Raw genomic sequence first — 24,540 nt, 5'->3', positions numbered from 1 at the left:
AAGAGTTAAAGGCAGGGAGTGTACTTGGCATAACAGTGGTTGGGGAGGTTGAAGAGAACAAGCAATGTTGCCTGTCCCTTTAAGGATTCTTACAGCACAGAGAGAATTGCAGGGATAATACGATTGGGGCGGCAGGATCACTTACTTCTGACGTTCCAAAGCCTGGGGGAGTTGGCTAGAGATTGTTTCCCTTTGATAAGGTCCTAGCAACTTAGTAGCAACTCATGAGGCAAAAAAAAAAAAGTCTTAAAGCTTCAGCGTAAAAAAACACGCACACAGACATATGCCAAAAAAAGAGGAAACTCTCTAAAGGGAGAGAGAAAAATGATTAGCCTTCCAGCCCATGGTTTATGCTGGCATCTCGCTAACGTAGCCATAGTAAGAACTGTGCCTTTTATTTTGTTTTTAAAGGGGGAAGGTGTTGCAGAAAATACTCTTATCTCCCTTACAGGACCGTTCTCTCGGTTGTTCACTTTGATGTGCACAGTTAAACCCACAGCTCAGTGTTTGTTGGAATAGCCCGGAGGACATTTGGTGCATGGAATGACTGCTTGAAACAGGACCTGAGTTGAAAGAAGGGGGGCGGATGGGGGGGGGTCAGGAGAAGTGGGGGAGGGATCAGTTCTTTTGATTTCCCCCCTCTTTGGTTAAAGAAGAAGGGGGCAGTGAAGGAAGGAGAGGATCACACCGAACTCTCTCTCCACTTATAGATTTCATGCAACGTCTTACTCTCCCCCCTCCGTTTTTTTTATTTTTTAATAAACAACTCTCTGATGCTATGGCGAAGCAAGACAGGAGTTGGAGGATGAAAATATAAGGGGGGAAATCGGCGCAACATTGCGGATTACTTTTGTCCCTTCGGTAGGAAAGGACTAAGGGAGGTGCGTCGGATTGGGGGGCTGTTTTAAGGAAGTACCGTGCGCCCCGTTTTTGGAGGGGCCCGACAAAAACCTACCCAAGCGGCCGGATCGATGGTAAGTTGCAAAAGAATGCGTGTGATCCCAGCGCAGCCTCTCTCCCCCCCCCCTCCCCGGTTCGCTTTGATGTGCCCTTGGCTGGGCCTTTGAAGTTATTGAGGAAAGCTATTTATGTGTTCGTTATGAGCGAGCAGAGGCTGAGAAGAAGATATAGCCACGGTTTGCGTTATTAATAAAATTAGAGCCACGACCACAGCGCCGAGGTCTTGGGAGGGGGCGATCCGGCTGAAGAGTAAGTTCCTCTACAGACCCTCCTCCCCCCCAACCGCTCGCCCTGGTAAATTGAGGAGGCTTAAAAAAAAAACACAACAACCCCGTTTTGTATTTGTAAGGCCGGTGTGACGGGGAGTTGGGAGACGTAGGGTGCTTTTTTGTTTGTGGGTAGGATGTCGTGAGGATGCGATCCCCCCCCCAGGCACCCCTCCCATTTCGATCAGCACTCCCTGTGAAGTCCCAAAGAGGCATCCCATGCGTCCTTAAGGGTCATTTGTCACAGGACCCGGAGAAAGCAACTGGCGTAGGACTCCCCCCCCCCCCAATTCCTCTTCTTCGTTCTTGAGATCTCTCGTCACACACACACACCCCTTTCAGTCAGTCGCCATTTCTGGAGATTTTTCCTTTAATTCTTTTACACACACACACACACACACTCCCCCCCCCCCAAAAAAGAACACACTTGGAGAACGGGGTGCTTTATGGACTGTAGCTTATTTTTTTTTTTTATTCATTAGATTTATTTTCCTTTTTTTTTTAAATCCCCGCCTGGCTTCTTTTTCTGCTGGGGTGTTCGTTGCTTGGTCTGAGGCTGGGGTAGAGACTGAGTCTGGAAACCTGGTTTGGCATGTCTGCTCCAACCCCAGGTGCTCTGCAAGAAAGGCACGGCACTTTCTTCCTATACTTTCCTCCCCCAATAACATTGGAAACCCCAACTCTTGGCGGATATGGGGGGAGGGTACGGTAGGGAATACAGGGTGTTTTTTTTTTTAAGTGTGTGAATTTTTATTTGGGATGGTGCGTGAGGTGTTAAGATGGCAGGAGGAAACTGGGAATTGTCTTGCTCTTCTGATGTAGTTTTGAATTCTTCACAGGTATAGTAAGCTAGGTTTTTATTGGATGGATGTTGGTTTTTATTGAAAAGCCAAGGTTTAGAAAGCTCGTGTTCTACTGTGCAGCTTTGAGAAGGGTGTTGGAAAGAAGTACAAAACTTCCTCTCAAGGTCTTGTTTGACTTATCTTAATGAAAGGACCTAACCGTGTAAAAATAGCACGAAGAGATCCACGGGTGGAAGGAAAAAACAGCAGTCACTTTCTTCCAATATTTTTACTATGTGGCTGTCTTTTAACATTAATTGTATCTTTTAACCAGGTCTGCGACAAGTCTATGAAGGCTTATGGTTCAGTAAAAGGCAGTCCAATCCTGTGGTCAAAATTTCTCTTAAACACTTTCTCAATGTACAGTTTCAAAGGAGCATCCAGCCTTGTACATAGAAGGGTTTTTGGTGATCATAATCTATGTTTAAGGAGTTGAAGGGTTTGGGAGGGGGGAATGGAAACCAGATGCTGAGGAAAGCACATTTTGTTCTTTGCCTTGAGTTATCTACCAAAGGGAGGGAGGAAGACAAAAAAATTTGAAGGATTTTTTGGTGCAGAATGGGTTTAGCAACATAAGGGATTCAGCATTGATTCAAGATTGTTCCTTGGACTTCTCAGATGTTATCATTAGTAGGAGGGAAAGGTTCAAGAGGGATTTTTCCCTTTGCATGTTTTGATTTTATAAGCAGTGCAATAATTAAGAGTTCACCGTTTTTTGTTTCCAACTCCTCCCCCTTTGCTCTCTCCACACCAAAGTTAAAAGTGTGCCCAGAGTTCACTCTTTCTCTTTGAAACACATATCTGATACTTGTGATTAGCGCTGCAGATAGCTGAGGTTGCCTCTTTATTTTAATGTGAAGAGTTGAAAAGCCTGTTTACTTTTTGTCTTTGAAGTTGGGTGGATCTGGTTTTGATTAGATCAATACTCCCCCCCTTTTTTTTTCCAAGAGAGAAGACTCAGAGGATCCCCTGCTGACTTGAGAAAGAAAAGCGAGAGGCACGCAGATTACTGTGGAACTTGAAAAGAAAAGGCCCTACCAGAAGGAACTCCAGGAACCATGAGCAGTGCAGCATTACTGACTCACCTTCCAGACCCCACCAGCAGCTTCAGAGAGGATGCCCCCCGCCCCCCTGTACCAGGGGAAGAAGGAGAGACACCATGTCACCTGCCTGCCAACTTGTTTGTTCTGAAAAAACAAACCTTCAAGGCCATGTCAGTTACTTCCACGCCAAGGAGGAATGAGGATGGTCTTGGGGAGCCAGAAGGCAGTGCATCTCCAGACTCCCCTCTTGCACGATGGACCAAGTCCTTGCATTCCTTACTGGGAGATCAAGATGGTGCTTACCTCTTTCGGACCTTCCTGGAAAGAGAGAAATGTGTGGATACTTTAGACTTCTGGTTTGCCTGCAATGGCTTCAGGCAGATGGACCTTAATGATACCAAAACTTTAAGAGTAGCCAAAGCTATATACAAAAGGTACATTGAGAACAACAGCATTGTCTCCAAACAACTCAAGCCTGCCACGAAGACCTACATAAGGGATACTATCAAGAAGCAGCAGATAGATTCTACAATGTTTGATCAGGCGCAGACTGAGATTCAGATTGTGATGGAGGAAAATGCTTACCAGATGTTCCTAACATCTGATGTATACCTCGAATATGTAAGGAGTGGGGGAGAAAATCCTGCTTATATTAACAGCAATGGACTGGGGAGCTTAAAAGTGGACTGTGGCTATCTCCCTACATTGAATGAAGAAGAGGAATGGAGTTATGCAGATTTTAAAGACAAACTTTTACCATCTGTACTTGGACTGTCCAGTAAGACGCTGAGGGCTACAGCAAGCATCCGAGCTACAGAAACTGTGGAGAATGGGTTCAGGTAAGGTACCTAGCTTTGCAATGGCTTTTTGGGTTTGGTCACTCCTGAGGCTTACAGAGTAGATATCTGTGCACATTGGGAGTAGATCTGGCAAAGAAACTTCTTAAAACCTTAAAAAAAAACCTTTGGTGTTTTATCTCTGGTTTGGAGGAAAGGCTGTTTTCCCTCCTATTAAAGAAGGCAGTACATTGTGGTTTTTAAGACCCACCAGTTCTTAAAGCTCTTGTAGACATCAAAAAAGAACTTCAAAGTGACTCTTGTTCTTTGAGACATGCATTAATTGTTACCATTTTAAACCACATTAAGAAGGACTGGGAAGAGCACCATCTAGGCATGTGAATGAGTAATGAAATACTTGTTTGCCAACTTCATCCTCAGTCAGTGTTGAAATAATGTGAATTACATGTAGAAAATGGGAAACAATTATGTGATGAGGGAGCAGGAGAACCCATGCTGGGGTAACCTGTGTGTCTTAAGGAAACACTATGTATGGTATGCACATTTTGTTAGGGAATCCTCTGTAACTGCCTTTAAGTTGCAGGGATAGGGTAGTGGCAGGGGCAGTTGGCCTGTATATACTGAGCTCAGCTTTGCTGGGGAGGGTGGGATATAAATTTAATAAAATAAACATGTGTGTTCCAGATTCAAACTCTATGAGAAGGTGGTTCTGTGCACAAATGTGCTTGGACGCTTGCAAGTTCTGTTCTTATACTGACGGACAAAAGTGAGCAAGAAAGGTCCTTCAAACAATGCCAATATCATATTCACAATCGTGGCATAAACATTTGACATCTTTTTCTTTTTTCTCCCCTCCATTTCACCTTCATAAAGGACCTGCTGTCCCTCTCTGTTGTGTGTATTCTGTATTGCTTTGGGAGTTTCTTAATCCAGAATGTGTCTGACATCTGGTTTACAGGAATTTCTGTGAGTGTTTCTGTGATTCATGGACATCAGAGTGCTTCAGGCATCTCTGCTGTTTTCAGCTTGTTTCAATAATGGCCCGCCTTTAAGAGGAGGGTTCTTGTATTGCATCTGGTGTGTTTCTTGTATGCCCTTCAGAGAAGATGCAGTGCTTTTGGTCTCTTCCAGTGGTGGACCTGGGGAAACAGCTGGTTTTGATTTGGCTCTCACTCACACCAGTGCAAATCTGGAAGGGCTCCAGACATCTTTAAGGGACTTCTTGGTGTTATCTGTGCAAATGATACCATGTGTTACCTGTTGGTTTCATCTCTGTGGTGGGAGATACTCAGTAGAGCATCTTCTATCATCTTAATACTTAAGCAAAGGCAAGTTTCTATATTTGTAGCCCTAACAGGTACTTTTTTGCAATAGGCCTCAAGTGTTGTGACCTATACCAGCTGCATGTCTGACAGCTGTATTCCACTGTTGTGCAGGATTTAAACACTGTTTCCTTCCCAGCCTATTCCCCCCTCCCCATGAGAATGCAGGAGGTGGAAGTGGAACTTCTAAATTTAATACAACTCACTGCCTGAAATCATGGGTTTCAGTGTTTTGCCCACTTTGCTGTTTCTAAAGTGTAACTGAAGAAAATATACTCATTCAGTGATTGAAGCTTCACTTGAACCTGCAGACATCCTCCCAGCACACAACTTTTGATCAGCAATATTAACTGTGTACCTCACACTATTTTCCAAAGAGTTGCTTTTGCTTTGATCCTCTCCATGTGTCCTGTATTTCTTAGCAAAATGAGTTTAATTTTAATATGCATTGCAATCCTGCCTGTGCCCTGGCCTTATTGTGTAGTCTTGGGCCAATTCAGTACATCTCAGTCTCAGTCCCTCAGCTAGAAAATGGGAATAATATCTCCCAAGGGGGCAGTAGGTATGCACTCAGAGTAACAACTGTTAACGCCTTTGCCAATTAGAACTGCTATATACATTAGTAGTAGTACTAACTTGTGGACCAAGATCTCATGTTTATGTTGCCCAAAGGCATTAGCTGAGAAGCCCTTTTCCCAGGCTAGAAGACATCAGCTTTGCTTTTCCTTCCCCTTCAGTAGTTTTTCAGTCTGTGGGTGGAATTAACATTGAACTGCTCAGTCTACTTGCTGCTGATATTAGGCGATGACATACCAAATGCCTTCCCACTTAGCTAGTGTTCCCATCCCCATTTGAATGTACAAGTACTAAGACAGAGGTTTGCCTATCATGTCAACTTCACAGAGGACTGTTGTTGGATTTTTTTTGCTGTCCTGTCACAGCTGAATTGTGGCAACCATGTAGGACAAGGGACATTCAGAAGGTGCTTGCCATTGCCTATTCTCTGTAGCGACCCTGATATTCCTTTATATGTGTGTAATATGTTTAAAATGTTCACTTTTTAGGGCTCCTGAGACAAGACAAAGATTTCACCCTTGGGTTAGATAACTGTCCTTCTCTGTCAGGATTATTTTTTAAAGCCATACATTAATTATTTCTGTGGACTGAAGCTGTTTATTTGACTTTTGAATTGTTTTGAGGTACCTGAAGAGGAATTGACATTAGATTCTGAATTGATCACATACTAGTTTATGCGTGCAAAAGTGTCCTCTTTTGGTGCAGTCTTATAACGTAATGGCCAATAAGGTGGACCTCTAAATAAGCTCTGGCTAGCAGATGGCCCTCTACTAGCTCCAAGTGTTCTCCTTTGGAGCTGATTTTGTGTAAAGTTGTTGAAATCAAGTTCCCTTCAGTTTTGATGCAGTTGTGGTGGACAGAATTGAAGGAGAAAGAACCTTCCAGCCTCTTTGAAGAGGAGTGGGAGGCAAGCCACCTCTTTGCTTCTAAATATTGTCAGTATAAAACATTCATCAATGCTTTTGACCCAAAGGCGTGTGTTAAGTTAGTCAGTAAAAGTTCAGCTGTAGGTTCCTTAACCAATGAATGAATGTCTGGACTTTTCCTGAAATAGATGGTTTCTGGTAGTTTTGTGACCAACTTGTTTCACACACGCACCCCTTAGCCAGTGAAGCAAGACTCAGTTGGCTATTGGACAATCTCCATGTAGACTCCATGTCTCTGGTTATCAAGGTCTGCTTGTTCTCTTGTGAGAATGGCTGTAGGAAAAAGTTGAAAAACAGATATTTTCCCCTCCCTATTCAATGCCAGAAATATAGGCAAATATTTATCTCCACCCACTTGGTCCAAGTTCTGAAAATGTTATTTTTCTCTGTAACATCATGGGTTTGAGTTTTTGTGTGGACTTGTTTTGAGGTTTGCTCTAGTCTAAATGTATTGAACTTGGGCTGAACAAAGTCTTACTTCAAACAAATCTGAGGAGATGAAGCCTCCAAATGGCCTCTCCAACAGCTACTGAAGGACTTCCCCTTACACTCCCATAGGGATGCAGTGTAAGCACAACAAAGCAGTTATTGCAGCCTTAGTATGATAAAGGCTTTGCATGCACTTTAAAAGGAAGGCTTGTTGGAGCCACTTAATGAGCAGGGCTGGTTCTGTACGGATGGCGAGCATCTTGAAACCAGATACTTTACGACAATAAGTCTAATGGGCCTGGGTTTTGTTAAAGCAGGACATGAAACGGTTTCAAGGAGAGTCATAAAAAGTAAAGACTTCGGTCTTCCCTGCTCCCACACTCCAAACTCTAACAGTGGCCTAAAGAATGTCATTGGGACTTTACAAATGTGCATGCCCCCATCAGGAGGGTCAGAATCTCTACCTTAGGCACAAAATTTGGATCCCCCTTCTTTCCTGGTAGTGTAACTATGCTTTCAATTGGAAACATGTGGGGCTGATCTATCTTTTAGATCTGAGTTCTTTCTTCCCTTATTCTTTGCTGTCTTCAGTTTTCTCCCCCCCCCCCATCTTTCAGATGTCTTGATCTTCCTGCAATATCTTTGTGTGCTTTGGAAAAGAATGTGATCCCAGCTGTGCTTAAATACCTAATTCTTTTGCAGCGTGGCCTCCTGCAAAGGTCAGTTTGAGATGGAGGCCTAGAACTTCAGTCATGCTGTTTGCAGTCTCAACTTGAAGAGGGGGCTGTCTGTGTGTCTCTCCTTCCCATTTCTCACTCCCCCCCAACCCCTTTCTTTGCTTAAGCCTTCGCAAGGACTCATGTTTTCCCCCTTGCCCATGAAACAGAGGAATGCGACACAGCAGGGGAGTAGGGAGAGGGTGGGAGGACTTGTTGTTTGAGAGAAAGCTGAGTAAAGACTACTGAAGAGGTCGAAAGTGGGTAACCAGGGCAAACAGACAAAGAGACGAGAATACTGGTGGAAGGGGAAGGGCTGCTTATCACAAAGGCAGCCAAACTGCTCACTTAAATCAAGCTTTACCCTCCTCCAAGTGGCGCTGGATTTTTTAGCCTCTCTTTAATAGTCTGTCCTTAAACAAACAAACAAAAACTTGGTAAAAGATGGTGCCACCTTGCCCTCTCCTCGTGCCTCCCAAGTTGCTTGCAAGGGACTCTTTAATTTTAAGTCACAGTCTCTGTTAGAATTGAACTTCACAGCCTTGGTTGGTCAGGGTTGCCAATTCCACATTTGTTTAAAATGAGGGGTGTGGCCTGGCTTTGCTGTGTGTGTCCTGTGGAAGTGAGGGGTGTTTGTGTTTGTGTTTGATGTTCCACAGGGTGGGCATCTGGGACAAGGAGAAGAGTTGTGTAAAATGAGGAACATTTGGCTGCCTTCTCTTGTGTTCTGTGCATGTTGTGTTTGTGTATTGAAAGATGATGCTGTGTGAAAATGAGAGCCTTTAATATTTTCAGCAGCAGGCTGTTATCACAGACCTGCAGTCATTTGTGTATTGAATCCTGAACCCTGTCTTGGGCCTGGAGTGTAGTTACATTATAGAGACTACAGAGTTCCACCCTTGTTTCTTCCCCTGATTTGTGCTGCCATATTGGAGCCACATAACCAGAGAAGGGTCATTCTTTGCTTGCTCAACTTAGTAGAAATACAAAGTTGAAAGTAGTGTACTTGAAAGCATGCTTTTGGGAGGCACAACTTCTGAATTGGTCCAGAAAAGATTTATCCTGTTGGCACCAGTGGACATATTGAGTTACACTTTTGTTTGTTTTGTGATATCCTTTAACATAATGCCTGTCAACCAACTTTGAAATGTGGCAGACTCTCCAAGGCAGTCAACACTTCTGTCACTTTGACCTGCTTGGTGGTGGCAAGTGCCTTCAAGTCGCAGCAGACTCATAGGGTTTTCAAGGCAAGAGATTAACAGGTGGTTTGCCATTGTCTACCACTCTGTAGCAACCCTTGACCTCCTTGATGGTCTCCCACTCAATTACTAACCCTAGTCAATCTTGTTTAACTTCTGAGATCGGACGAGATCGGGCTAGCCTGGGCCATCTAGGTCAGGGCATGCTTAGAATTTCTTCAGACCTGAAAATAATGCTAAAATATGATGAGCTCTTAATACTTAGAACTTCTCCTAATCACTTAAAGGTGACGTTAGGTTAACCCTAGTTCTTGCAAGAGACCTGTAAGGTCGGTCTGTGCAGTTTTCCCCATAGCACAAATTGGAGGCTGATAGAGAATGGTTTGCTCCTAAGGCCTCTGGTTGCATGCATGGCTTAAATTTGAATCTGGGGCATTCACAGCTCATTTGTGAACTGGCTTGGCTTTTTTCATTTCCCTGTAGAAGAACAGAAGCATATGCACATATGAAGGCTTAAATTGGAAGCAGGGCCTTGGGTTGAATGGGGAAGACACTAATTTAATTGGAGAAGTTAAGTAATGGAGCAAGGTGGTGAGGGAATCTAGGGAGTTTCTTTGAGAACTGAACACGTAAACCTGTCATTGTATGTTTCAGGTATATACTACTTTACCATATAGCAGCAGTTTGGATGTGATCTGAGATGCAAGGCATCAATTACATTTATATCCTAAATGAAGTTCTCCTAAAAACGTTCCAGTCTGTCAAAACAGTTGACTTGTTTTGGTTAAAACGGCAAATGTTCTCAGTAAGTCCCCATATGAGCACTAAAAACTTTCAAGATGTTGATACTGGAGTTGGATTGCATGACAACTTTGTAATCTTTGAGACCCACATGGAGGGTAAGCTTGTGCCAAAGCCTTAACCTTTTAAAGGCTTATTTTGATCCCTGGTTGTGGATGTGCACGCAGGATCTCTGGTGCCTCTGCATGCTGGATCTGCTCTCAAGCTTGCTTTCTGTGTGGGAACTCAGTACTAGAGGGAGAAAGGAATATTTCAAATCAGTCCTAAACTGTGCAGTGATTGGTGACTTTAAGGTAGTAACATGGAATTGTAGAGGTAGAACCGCTTATGACATTATTTGGAACAAGCAGTGCACGGAAAACGTGATCTTGGGCACATCTGTCTCCAAGAGAATTCCATTGTAATTAATAGGGCAAACCTCTAAAAGTTGGGAATGTTACTCATTTGAGTTGTCTTGTGTGTACTTTCTCATTAATATTTGGTCTTTCAATTGTATCTGTTTCCTGAGTTCGGAGAATAACTGGGTTCCCAATTTTTCTATGTCCATAGGTCTTTCAAGAGGAATGATCCTGTTAACCCTTACCATATGAACTCTGGCTATGTCTTTGCTCCAACTACTAGTGCAAACGATAGTGAAATATCTAGTGATGCTTTGACTGATGATTCCATGTCAATGACAGACAGCAGTGTGTAAGTATTCCCTTAGATGAATTTGTATATATGTACATATAGTTTAACACTTGGTTACTTCTGGTTTAATGGTAGGTTCAGCTTCCCCCATTTCCATGACTTAACTTGAGAGTCGAATGGGAATTCCTGTAAACAATCCTGTTCTCCCAGTAAGACTAGAAATCTAGCCTGTAACCCGTGGACTGTATCCACAATCTCAGTCTTGCCCTAACCTTTGTTTTTGAGATTAGGTGCATTATCTCATTAACAGTCATTAAAAAAAAGAGATTGCCTCCTCCAGGAAGTGCTTTCTGGGGTTACTGGTAAACTTACCAATACTGCTGACCTGAAGGACCAGCAGCTTCCTCAAGCCACAGTTAGCTAGCTTTCTTTTACAAGGAGGACTCTGTAGAATAGGATTACAAATATGTGATGGATCTCTGGAAGAAGAATAGTGGGGCAGAATGATCTTTTAAAACAATCCTGACCCTTTGAGTATACAGGAATGAATAATTCTTAGCCATAAACAGATTTCTGTGCAACCTCTGGCTAATGGTACCTGCACCACTGACATTTTCCCCTTCTCCCCCCCCCCTTCCCCACTTACTGTATTTTTGTCCAGTTGTGCTTCCACCTTCTTTGGTGACAGAAAATTGAGGCTATTTGGGAATGAAGTACTTTGGGAGAGAGCCTCCCCCTTTGACAGCATTTTTTTGGGGGGAAAGATGCTTAGTTCATATAATTTAGGACCTTCCCCACATTTAGTTCTACTTTTAGTTCTATCTTTCAGTGTACTAAATTTTATTTTGAAAATACATATTCCTTATTGCTACACAACGTTTAGAGGTGAGGGCCTAGCAGCTTGAACAGAAATAACTGAATAATAAAACCTGGATGCAAACTTTCAACTATCCCCCTCCCCTTTTTGTGGATTTTTTGAGTTGACATTATGGAAAAGCAAATTCCACCTGCCCCCCTCTCCATGCCTTCTTATTGAACAATATTGACCTTAAATAAAAGAGCTGCATCACTGTTTTATTTCTCCTTGCTAGCTGTAGTTTGTATGTGATCATGTGTCAACAGAGCATTCATTGGGTTAGTCATTTCTGGACCAATGTTGGGTCACTTGGGACTTGCAAGGCTGGGATTATACCCTCTCTTCACAGCAATGCCAATTGTAGGGCCTTATATAGATGAGAGCACTGAGTGAAAAATAAAGTGCATGGTGGATGAAAGGCTTAACTGAATCGCTTTCAGCCTATTGTTAGTCTAGGGGAGCTTAGAGGGGATAAGAGGATAGCAGGCCGCTTTGAAATTTACTTGAACAAGTGAATAGGAGCTCCCCATAAAGCCATGCATGAAAGGAGCTTGGCTGTTTTTTCCTGCCATAACAATAGCTGGTACAGGCTGTGAGGAGCAGGGGGAAGCTTGCCTGATTAAACTGCTGGGAGCTTCAAGATATGGGGAGGGCTGGATGGGAAGAGTGACATGGATTTCAATAAGACTGCAATAGTGTTGTGGCTTCAGAGAACAACTCTAGGAAAACTCAGAAATTTAACCATTTCCCTGTAAATGGATTTTATTTATTTTATTTCTTTGGTTTTATACCCCACCCTCACTCCCCGGCCATGGCCGGGCTCAGGGCAGCTCACAAAAACAATCCATACAACAGTCCTGAACTCCCCATCTTCCCTCCTTTTGAAGCCTTTGAAATGTTTGGATTTCCCAGCAGTCTAGAAGGAAGCAAATTTAAAGACTAGGAGCAGGAGTGCGTGCATGTGTGAGAGAGGGAGAGGGAGATACCCCCTCCTTTTGGAGTTATATAGCTAAATACCGCACACTTTTAAACCAGAGTATGCTGATATATTTCAACAGCTGTTGTCCATTGCAATGACACCAGCATATGTGTCAATGTTGTTTTTGTGTTTTGAATTTCCTTCTCTGCTATGGGTGCTTGGAATGGAAACTTAAGAAAAAGACATTGTTTTTGTGCAAGTCCTGTGGATGGGAAGAAGAGTGGAATCAGCTGGTGCTACCTTTGATGCAGGAGCCATTGGTGTTGTAGTCCTTTCCCGCAGTGTGCGAGTGTAAATTGTGCAGCTCTGGTAAAATGTTTAGCTCTGAAAGTCTAGAATGGGAAGGGCAGAGTCTATCTGTCTCAAATGTACATCAAAACCAAGTGTGTCTTGGATTGTTCGTTGTCATATGCCCAGAAAAGGAATGCATGGTTATTTTTCTGAATTTTAAATTTAATGCCAAGGATTTTTTTTTTGGTCAGCTCTCTCATTTTTGGCGATGGCCACAAAAGCATTGGGCAAGTTCACATTTCCATTTCTTGACTGAAGGGAAGGAGAGAGAGACCAATTATTTTATTATTTGGTTATATCTTATTTATGGATTTACTTTGGACACAGGGGAATACTGCTGAGCGAACTTCAAATATTACCTTATCTTACAAACCAGGCTTTTGATGTTGGCAAGATCAGAGGCTCATTTTCAGAGCCATTGCCAAATGAAGATGGGAGTGAATGCATATGTGCTGAAGTCTGATATTTCAAAAGAAGCACTGAAACTACATTCAGGTTAGGTCAGGCACGTCTAAGTCAAAAGGCTAAGATAATTGGCTCAGCTTAAATGGCAGCTGACTGGAAGGAAGACTTCAAAACTAGTGTTTCCCCAGAAACAGATTGGCTTAGCACCAAACTGGTTAGCGAAATTGTTTATAATTAAACCATGCTACTCAGTGCTTAAAACTGTGCAATCTTCCTTCTTTCAGGCCAGAGCTGGATTTAAATCTCTCACACATATACCATACCATGGAATTTAGCACAAAACTGATTTTGCTGGAGAAAAGAAGGGATTGCATTGAGACTGTCTTTTAAAAATGGTCCTAAATTGCAATAGAGGTTAAGACTATACCTGTGTCATAAATTGTGCATCTGTTGTGAATAATTGGCTTTTAATTTTTTCAGTGGTCCTCTGGGTGCATTCAGTGGCATCCTGCCAGTGTTTGTTTTCTGATATTCTTTTATATTCTGTGTCAGTTTTGTGTCCCACCCATTTTCCAAGGGCAATAGTAGTTTAACCTCACCACAAATCTGTGATTTGTGTAGGGGAAAGAGAAGATTAATCCAGGGCCACAAACTCAACTTTACAGTTGAATGGGAATCTGAACCCAGGATCTCATCAGGCCTTCAGCCACTACTCCCCCAGTCTAATTAAAGATGCAGAGTGTGTTGTTATTTCTTCCCTCTCCGCTCTTAATTTTTTTATGAGGTAAGTTCACATTTGCTTCTGTTTTTCAAATGGAAAATTGAAGGAGCCAAAACTTTAGCCAAGGCCCCTTGTTAATCTAGCGTTCCAACCAGAAATAAAAGTCCAATATTCTATCCCCTGCAACATACTTAGGCTGCAATCCACTTTCCTGGATGTGGGGCCTATGGAATAAATTGGGTCTTACTTCTGAGTTGACCTGCTCAGTTATCTCCTTATCATTTTAAAAATCTAACCCCAGCTGCATATCTTGCCTTCATTAGTGTGCTGAGTCCTTCTTTTCCTCCCAAAGTTCCCTTATTTTTAAATATTCTGTGCCCAGAATTTGGAAAGCGCTCACAGATCCCTCATTAGAAGGCTTCGTTTGGTTTCTCAGGGTAGTTAAGTAATGCCACTTGCCTATTGAAATGAGATTTACAGTCTTTCTATTTAATTTTAATTAACATCTTCTTCCAAGATAGCTGCTGTTTAAGTGAGCCAATGAAAAGGATACCCTCTTTTATCCAAATTACTAGGGTAGGGAGTATTCAAAACATTTAGGATGATTGGTGGGCTCGATGAATAGGAGAGCGACATGGCATGGATTTGTAGAAGCTGAGCTGCCATGTAGAGTGGACTTGCCTTGAATTGACATTACCAAGGTTCCATTAGAGTTCTTTCTTGTGCTGCTTTTTGTCACAAGCAAAACACTTGCCAAAGGAGACAAAATAAAGCAAAGTAAGCAAATAGCCAATTATTATGGATCAGGACCTCATTTGTTCTCCCCCCCTTCTGTTTTTGACAACTCTCACATGTATCTGAAAAAATAATTTGAAAGCCTCCAGTAGAAGGAAGAACATTAAACTTCCTTGCCCTTCCATTGCTAATTGGCCTCCTGCCAGGTCTCCGCTCACATTGAAGATGCCTTAGCTCATTGGCTGGTCTAACCTTTCACTGCCCACCTGAACCGGCAGCTCTCCATGGCCTCACTTAAAAAGCTTTTCCTAGCTTCATGGCTTGAGAACCTCTAACTGGACCTGCCAAAGATTTGAGACCCTCATACATGCAACTGTGCACAGTACCGATGAAGTATGGGTCCTCTTTATGGCCCCTACCATTCATCACTTAAGACTGGTGATCCGCACCCTCCTGCGGACAGGAATAGCCTCTATTCAAGGCAGGTGTGAGTTTGTTTTGCTGAGAAAAGGAACCTTTTTTCCCCCTTGTAGAAGAGCCGTTAGCTATGGAGCTGTTAGGACCACCCAAGAAACTGTGTTAATCCTTTCCCACCCGGGCCATGGAGAATTGCTTGGCTAATTTTTAAGTTGATAATTTTGTATTGCCCGCGAATGATGTTATAAATATCCAAATGGCCCGTCACGGAAAAAAGGTTCCCTACCCCTGACTTAACCCATACCTTTCTTGCTACCATGCCCATCCATATCTTAAAAAACCAACAACACCCAGTACCTTTCTGCAAATCTGCTTGCATCAGTCTTGTATTACGTTTTTGTCTCCTATCTCTTTCTCCTTCTCAAGCTTTACAGGCCAAGACTTGCTTTTTTGTCTCTGCCTTGAAGTGTCATATATACACTGGCTCTGCATATGCATTTTTACACAGTGGGCAGTGTTTGTCCATGGCATATGTAATTTAATTTCAACAGGAAGCAATTGGTAAAACAGAATATTTTCCTTTGTCTCAGTATGCTTACCAGATGTGAGACAGTTAATGGATCTGTGCTGCTCTTTCTTCCAGAATCCAAAGCCACTAAGATGCTCGTGCCTGCAAAGAGGCACCCTTGATACCCCCCCCCCCCAAGTAATTACAGTTCAGTTACAGATTTTTTAAAATGTATCTCTTGCATTCCTATGGTGGTCACTGGGAATTTGAAGACTCCCCCATTAGTATTCAAATGTATCACAAGCAAAGAATGGCAGGTATCATATCTGCTGAACAAATGGTTGCGCGAGAGCAACAAGCCATACTTCGCAAGGATGGGCGAAAGGAATCCTTGGTCTGTGGCCAAATTGGGATTAGGAAGGAATCCTGATCAGTCAAATTCTTAAGTGTAAGCAAAGATTTCCTCAAAGGGAATTTTGAGTGCAGTTCTATGCCTTCCAGTAGAGCGTCTCTAGTTCTACTAGTCCCTGATGCCTAGAGGAAATTAGAAGGAAGCCCAAAATGAGTTGAAGGGGCCTTTCCCATAATCTCAATAGCTTGCTTGTGGCTACAGAATCAGAAGAAATCAGAAACGGGGTTTTCTAGTGGACTTTTCAGAGCAGCAGGAAAGAGGCAATGATGCAGAATTTGTTGCTGCTCTTCGCTGTGATAGAACCTTGCAGTCTCAAGCTTTGAAACCTGAATGGGATGACGTCCCACAGAGCCATGAGATAAGAATGTCCTCCCTATTCAGACTTGCTCATGTCCTGATACCTTGAGCCATCGTGGTGTAGTGGTTAAGAGCGGTGGTTTGGAGTGGTGGAGTCTGATCTGGAGAATTGGGTTCGATTCTCCACTCTTCCACATGAGCGGTGGAGGCTAATCTGGTGAACTGGGTTTGTTTTCCCACTCCTCCACACGAAGCCTGCTGGGTGACCTTGGGCAAGTTACAGTTCTGTTAGAGCTCTCTCAGCCTTACCTACCTCACAGGGTGTCTGTTGTGGGGAGAGGAAGGTGATTGTAAGCTGGTTTGAGTCTCCCTTAAGTGGTAGAGAAAGTCAGCATATAAAAACCAACTCTTCTTCATCCAGCTCTTGAAGGCTGAGGCAGGTGAAATCACACAAATACAAAAGATGCTTAAAATATTACCCTCGTTACCACAAACGCCAGCCAAGATTATAAAGTAAGAACAGTGAACAAAATTTTATCATGCATTGGAAAGATCCTTAGCTTTTGGCTTGGGTGTCTCAAGAGGAAGCAGGCATTTCTTTTCTCACTCTGAGGAGGAGGGCATCTTCAGAATGGGTGATTCCTATTGCTTGCTCAGTGAGGCAGGAACAAGATCTTCACTTCCTATCTCCTCTGAAGGAATCACCCCCTCCTCTTCAGTTCATTTCCTGCCTTGCAAAGAGGAAAGCAGCTTTCTGCAGCTTTCTGCTGCTCTCCACTGCTCTTTAAGCTCTATTTTAGGAAACCTACTTTTTTCTATCCACTACTGCCCTAATTTCCTGCCTCACTCAATTCTTTCTTTTATCCTAAACTTTTCTGCACTCCTTTCTCCATTGTTTCTCACATATGTGCACCTTGCCTGGATTGCTCCTCAGTCTTCCCGCCTCAAGCTTCACTTCTTGCATAAAGCTTGATTGAAAAGTTCTGGCTTGGTCAAGATCAAATTTGCTTCAAAATCTGAATGCAAGATTCTCTGCCAATGGCACAGGTGACATTGCCTTTTGCCAAGTCAGACCATCAATCTATCAAGGTCAGTCTTGTCTACACTGCCTGGCAGCGGCTCTGTAGGGTCTTGCTGAGAGGTCTTTGACATCATCTATCTAAGCCCTTTAGCTGGAGATTGTACCTAGGACCTTCTGTGGGCAAAGGTGATGCTCTACCAATGAGCTGTGGCCCTGCTTTGAGATTGTTTTCTCCCACAAAGTGGGATTCTGAAGCTTGATTTAATCCCAATGGTAGAATAGTAGTTTGGGGAGAGTAAATTCCAATTTGCTGAGTCCTTTCCATTCAGATGTCATGAAAAATTGTAGCTTGATTAAATTAATAAGTTTTTAATCAAGGCCCATGTGGGGACGGAGGTGGGAAAACAAGTGAGTGCTACAACAAGTTGTGTTCATGCCGATTCTCATTCTAATTGCAACTTCTAACAATGTCTGAGTGGAGCTACACGGTAGCTTAGAGAAGATAATATATAGCCAGTTCAAATATTTGTCTGTTTTTGTCTAAGTGACATTCTAGATAGGATTCTGAGAGTTCGGAGTGCAGTGCCACATTTAAAAACCCCACAGCCCTCAATAAGTCAGTGAACAAACCTCAAGTCCGTGTTAGAAAGGGTGAGTGAGCAATGCCTCGGGGGTGGTTGCCTTTTCCCTTGACCTTGTAACCCAGCAAACCCACAACTGGTGATTTGGATGGATTGTGCAGCTTGGATGTAGCCCAGAGCACTCACGCTCTCATGCTGCTTGGAAAACCTTGAGTTCCCAGTTGGAGAATCACTCATATTTACAAATCTATTGGGAACAATTGTTTTATCCATGGGAAATGGTCCTGTCTCTCCTGGCATGGGGTGTAAAAATAAATTAAATGTATGCAAATATCAGATTCCACGTTGGAAAATGTGTGTGTGTACTAGAGTATCTAGTCAGGTTATCTAGAAGTGACAGTGACCAGCTGGTACCAAGCACTGTAAGACTGAAGGAGTGAGTTACATCCTTAACCTAGAAAGGCTTCTGTTATGGTATTGTCCAATAGACTGTAGTGGGGAGGGGGGCAAAAGCCACAACTCCAGCCAGCTATTGATTAGAAGAACAGTTTCCCTATGTGGTTTCAAGCTGGTGCCATTCTTTTGGGGGGAAACTTTAATCCAAAATGTTGTAATCTGTATAATAATTGAATAACATTTTCCCTAATTCAGTAAAATCAAGTTGTGCACCCACAAGGACTTGTGTGTGTGTGTAATCTCATTTCCCCCTTCCCCCCACTGTTTCCTTTCTCTTTCTTGAAACCCCCCTAGCCCCATCCCCCTTTCCTGCTTCCTCTCTCCTTTCCTCCCACCAGCCCACCTATCTCTTCATCTTCCCCCATCTTTTCTCCTTACCTACTAGTCCCTGGCAGCCTCTCCCCAGGTAAACTATGGCCTAGTTACACTATGCTGGTTGCCAGGCTAGGCCCAGTTGTACAACAGGGAACCTTTAAGGACTTGTGAGGGGCACCTCATTTCCCCCTGTATCACTATTTCCTTTTTCCATCCTAGCAACTCCCTTATCCTCACCTTTCTCTACTTCATTCTCTCCTTCACACCCACCCACCAACCTACCTGTTATTCCCCCCCATCTTCAGCTATATTTATTTATTTACATCATTTATATCCCATCTTTCTCCACAACTGGGACCCAAAGCAGCTTACATAATTCTGTTCACCATTTTATCCTTACAACAGCCCTGTGAGGTAGGCTAGACTGATTGTGTGTGACTGACTCAAAGTCAAAGTTACTGAGATTCTCCAGCATAGTGATTTGAAACTGGGCCTCCCAGATTCTAGTCTGAGACTCTAACCACTACACCACACTGGGTTTTGTGGGGTGGCTGCTGTTGAACAGTAGCAAGCAGTTGGGCCTGGGTGAGTCATGCAAGTTGCACACAGTACCCCAAGTTTGAAGAAACATCTGTTTGGAGTGAGTGTGCCCCCTATCTCTGGATTTACCTATCCACAGGCAGGGGGCACAGGTGAGCATTAGATATAAAGATCATGATGATGATACTTTATTGCGATGCTTAGATTTGGTTTATTTTAAAAATATTTATACCCCACTTTCCCTCTGGAATCCAAAAGTATACCAGTGGCTCACTGATGTGGGTAGGGTTGCCAGGTCCCTCTTCACCACCGGCAGGGGATTTTGGGGGCGGAGCCTGAGGAGGGCGGGGTTTGGGGAGGGACTTCAATGCCATACAGTCCAATGGCCAAAGCGGCCATTTTTTCCAGGTGAACTGATCTCTATCAGTTGTAATAGCAGGAGATCTCCAGCTAGTACCTGGAGGTTGGCAACCCTAAATGTGCGGTCATTGAGTGCTGATGTTATAAATGACTGAGTAAAGCACACATGGTAAATACATTTAAATGTGGCTGGTTGTGTATGTGAGCAGGGCATATATAAATAAGAGGCCCTGTGGCCCATGCCCTCATACATCAGTCCTTAGTAAAGCACAGAATTCATAGAGGAGTTACAAAGAATTCCTCTCTTGGTCTGGTATGAAAACCCTTTCCAGCTTTATTTCTGCCCTTGTGGAATAGCACCAGCTTGAAATGTGTAGCACATCTAATTCCCCAAGTAGGTCACAGAGAATGTAGGTTTTTTTTGGGGGGGGGGGGGTTGTTGCTATGACTTCCTATTGCTGCAAGTGCAGCTCTTCTGCGGGGTTTTTTTTTTTTTTTGATCTTGCAGTGGGTTAACAGTTCCCCACTGCTAGCTTTTCCCAATACAGAAAGTCGTCGTGGTTGCAGCAGAAGGCTCAGGTGACTAGCAGGAAAAGATCCAGTGGGGCTTGCCATTGACTCCACATGTCATCCATCTAAAGCAGAGAGGCACACTCCTCATGTCTTGAATAGGTGTTGTGTAACAGCCACACAAGAAGAAAAGGAGTTGGTTTTGATATGCCGACTTTCTCTACCATTTAAGGAAGAATCAAACCGGTTTACAGTCCCCTTCCCTTCCCCACAACAGACACCCTGTGAGGTAGGTGGGGCTGGCTCTAAGAGAGCTGTGACTAGCCCAAGGTAACCCAGCTGGCTTCATGTGGAGGAGTGGGGAAACCAACCCAGTTCACCAGATTAGCGTCCACTGCTCATGTGAAGGAGTGGGGAATCAAACCCAATTCTCCAGATTAGAGACCATCACTCCAAACCACCGCTCTTAACCACTACACCACGCTGGATTTCCTTCTGATTGATGAAGCCTGTATGGGTGAAATGGAAGGAATACTGGAACCTCTTCTCTTCTTGGAGTTGAGTGGCATCTTCGATGCACTTTATTGACTGTTTGAACATTTGGCATAGGCATATTTTGCCTTAACAGTCCTTTACATCTGGACTTTGGTGCTGTTATTGTGGTATCCCATGAACTATTGGTGCATTGTTTGTAATAGAAAAAGCTTTGTATTTATTGTAATTTATTAGTGAATATCATAATAGCAATGTTGTACAATACAACCATAAAAATCATATAAGAATTCAATATTGACTATTATATAATCATATGTTTAGTGCTGCTCTTTGTAGTACATTGAACTGGGAACAGCTGAGCCAGAGTTGCTCTGCATGGTACAGCTGTGCAGATTTCAAGGCTGGGAGAGATTATTAGTGCAATGTAGTTACAAGTACTTTCCCTGTTTTTCACTTTGACAAGACTTTCTGAACTGCATTTGGATGCATCATAATATTTAGAATGTACCGTATATACCCGTCTATAAGCCGACCCGCGTATAAGCCGAGGTGCCTAATTTCTCCCCAGAAATGGGGAAAAATTAGGCACCCTCATATAAGCCGAGGGTTGGCTTATAACCCCTCCCCCCCCCGCAGGCTTACCTTTTCCAGGTGCGCAGGCAGGTGGCAGTGGCGCCCCCCCCCCCGGCGGCCCAGGAGGCCCTGCAGGCCGCTCCTAGGCCGCTCCAGGCCAGGTGAAGGCTGTGGCGGCGGGCGCTCCTGGCCAAGGGGAGCTGGGTGCGCCCGGCGGCGGCGGAGGCGCGGCCTTCCCTCGGCCACAGGAGGCCCCTCCAGGGTGATGGCGGCGGTGGTGGTAAGTTCCCCCCTCCCTCCTCCCTCCCTCCTCTACCGTATTGACCCGCGTATAAGCCGAGGCCGGCTTTTTCAGCCCTTTTTTTGGCCTGAAAAACTCGGCTTATACGCGAGTATATACGGTATACAGTGCTTTAGAGGGTTCAGATAACTTCATGTATATTGCCCAGTTGATTCTTTGCAATAACTCAGCGGGAGGAGCCCAGGCAGACAGGTAATAACTGCTTGGCAGCCTGGTAAGTTGATTTGAGAAATTTGAACCAGGGATTGCCCTGTCTCTTAGCTTTGTTAGATACCATTCTCTGGAACTATAGCCTAGAAGCAGACAGAGTAAATTGTGTTCTAAGATGCTAGCCTCTTTTTAAATGAACGTGGGCTGAAAGAAAGCTTGGAGCCCACTTAGGTCCCAACTGCCACTGAAGTGGGAAGATGTAAGGTAGCCAACCGCCATCAAGTTTCTTGTAGACTCCAGTTCCTTAGAATGAGAGGTTTCACAATATAGAATTTCCCTGCTCTTCCTATTGGAGCAATAGGCTCTATCCACAATAGATTCATTGTAACTATAGAAGAAGAAGCTTTTATCACCTCTTTCTATCCCTGGCTTCCTATCTCCATTGGTGGTTGAGGAGATGTGAAGAAACAAAGGGTGGACACTTCATGCTCTTCTCTACACTGCCTGCACAAGGGGAAAGAGAGTGTTTACACCTCTTGTAAATATTTTGGTTAGTGTTGGTTCCATATGGATCTAAGGCAGCTGTACTCAGGGTTTCACTCTTTTAATTGTGAGAGCCAGTTTCATGTTGTTGTAATTGTGAGAGCCAGTTTCATGTTGTTGTTAGATTTTTCAGATTGTAATCTGACACCCTATGTTAAATTCCCCACTCTGCCATGGGAGCCTGCTAGGTGCCCTGGGTCCAGTCATACACTCTTAGCTTAACCTACCTTGCAGGATTGTTGTGAGGATAAAACGAAGGATGGGGGAACTATGTAAGCCACTTTGGGTTGCTATAGGGAAAACAATGGGTTGGGGTTAGGGTTGGGTAAAGGTAAAGTATAAATGAAGTAAATAATGTGTGGATTGCATATATACATCTTTCAGTATTAAGTAGATGCATTGTAGAAAGAGTTGCTGGGTCCCTGGCTTCCTAAAAGCCTAAGCCTAATGGCTGTGCTGGGCCTGGTGACGTCACAGTGGCAAGTACTACTAATGGTAGTTCTTCCACACATGCCTAGGCAGTTACCACACATCTGTTAATGTGCATAGTAACAATCATGGGAATGTTGAAGAGATGGACCATGTGAGATTTCTATCAGTTGCTCTGAGAATGAGTCCCAAATCCTGAACATCAAGCCTGAACCCTAAGACCCGGCAACCCTAACTGGGGACCCTAGCTCTGTGAATGTAGATGGCTATTGAAAGGCATGGATGCATCCAGAGATGTTGCTGCAAAAAGCATCAGTGTACTGGATGGCCCAGGCTACCCTGACCTCATCAGATCTCAGAAATTAAGCAGGTGTGGCCTTGGTTAGTATTTGAATGGGAGACGACCAAGGAAGGCCAGGGTTGTGACATAGAGGCAGGCAATGGCAAACCACCTCTGAACATCTCTTGCTTTGAAAACCCCAAGAGGTTGCTGTAAATTAGCTGTGACTTGACGCCACTTTCCACAATGCACCCAGCAATTGTGTTTTCCATATAAAACATGGATCCACCTCTACTTTTCTCTTTTTACAGGCAAGACTTTTGGTTTGTTTACTCATTTCGAAAAGATACACATACTATTAAGTAGGCACTTGGCAGTGCATCCCTCAGCCACAGTGTGAGCCTTGCATCATGGTTGAAATCATGGGCATACTTATCTCTAAATTAAGATGGTCTCTATTGTTTGTCTTGCTTCCCCCCTCCTCCCGCCATGCTTCTGACGTTCTCCTGCCCTTTTTCTTTTTAAAAATGATGCATATATATTCATACTTTTATCTGTTCATTTGTCCCTTCTTTTTTAAATAAAGGAAACTCTTAACTTAAACTGCCACAGGGGGTTGGGTGGGAGAGGGAGAAAAGTTTCTTCGGACCACATGGGGAGGTAGCCAGTCAGCACTGTGCACAGCCAGTTTTTGCTTCAAATAGGCTGTACTCTTTTCCCCCAGTTTTGACCTTGGAAAGGGAGCTGATGTTTTGTTTGAACACAATGAGGGTGTTCCCAGTGTGATCTTGCTGCTCTAAAATGTGATGTGAGTCGTTGCCCTGAGAATTGTCTTTTTTGGTCTTCAGGTGGGTTTCTAAAAGGTGCAATTTCACCGGCTGTTATTGTTGATAAGGCTGGTTCATGTTGCATATCTGGGGTTCATAGATCCATCCACTAAATTCCACAAATCCTGCTTTCCATATTACAGTAAAAGTAGGCTAGCCAAGTCAGTTTCTGTTGTTGTTCCCCCCTTTTTGATGTACCAGCTGAACCAGTCTGCAGATGTTAATACAGTGGCAGAAATGAAATGGGAACACCCAACTTGAATTATGCCTTCTCTTCCCCATACTTACTGACCTACAAAGCCATCACAAATGAAATAGTCAACTAAGACTCCAGCAGATACCAGAACCCAACAAACCATAGCATGTTCTAATCTTATCCCTCAGGGTGTTTACTCACAAACATTTCTTCAGTGGAAGTTGAAGATGGAAAAGGAAGGAAGTGCCTTTGACTAGAAACCACAATTACTTATCTGAAGGCTTGGCTTGCATTACAGGCCTGGCTTCAAAGTTATGTGAGCCCCTGGGTGAAAAATGATTGGTTTCTCTTGCTTCCACTCCACAACCAAGTGCAAGGGACTCTTGAGTAGGCAGCTAACTTTTGATTTCATAAATACCAACTTGTAGTGTGAGGTCAGATGGTGGAGCTGGTAATATTTCTTTGGATCTGTTTTGAAGAAGAGTTTTGTTCCATCATAGAGTGTTTAATCTGAAAATTATGTGCTTTTGATTTCCAGTGATGGCATCCCTCCTTACAGACTTGGGAGCAAGAAGCAACTCCAGAGGGAAATGCATCGTAGTGTCAAGGCCAATGGTCAAGTTTGTCTACCTCACTTTCCAGTAAGTACAAGAGTTTTCCATGGGGGTGAGAAGGGAATCTTTAAAAACCTATGGGCCTGATGCTACCATCAGAGGGTAAATTATGCTGTGGCCTTGCTAAATTGATCTGGGTCTGGTCATTGCCTGTACTGGAGGCCTCCTGAGAACAAATTTCCTGGGGACAGTATAAGTCAGGCAGTTACATTTTTCTGATG

The 24,540-nt window shown here is 43.6% G+C and overlaps 1 protein-coding gene across 1 annotated transcript in view; it reads left to right on the top strand.

Annotated features, from left to right (window-relative positions):
• Positions 1-3,016: 3,016 nt before the first annotated feature.
• The window catches only part of AXIN2 (axin 2), a 42,785-nt gene continuing 21,261 nt past the window's right edge, over positions 3,017-24,540 (top strand). Inside the window, exons 1-3 of the mRNA XM_056862196.1 lie at positions 3,017-3,950; positions 10,427-10,567; positions 24,244-24,346. Of these exons, the coding sequence (XP_056718174.1) occupies positions 3,127-3,950; positions 10,427-10,567; positions 24,244-24,346 (1,068 nt within the window). The 5' untranslated portion in view covers positions 3,017-3,126. The remainder of the gene's footprint in view (positions 3,951-10,426; positions 10,568-24,243; positions 24,347-24,540) is intronic.

This window comes from Euleptes europaea, chromosome 1 (genome assembly GCF_029931775.1).
Source record: "Euleptes europaea isolate rEulEur1 chromosome 1, rEulEur1.hap1, whole genome shotgun sequence".
In the NCBI taxonomy this organism is placed as follows: domain Eukaryota; kingdom Metazoa; phylum Chordata; class Lepidosauria; order Squamata; family Sphaerodactylidae; genus Euleptes; species Euleptes europaea.
The sequence above is the reverse complement of the archived record's forward strand: the minus strand, read 5'-3'. Positions and strand labels throughout refer to the sequence as shown.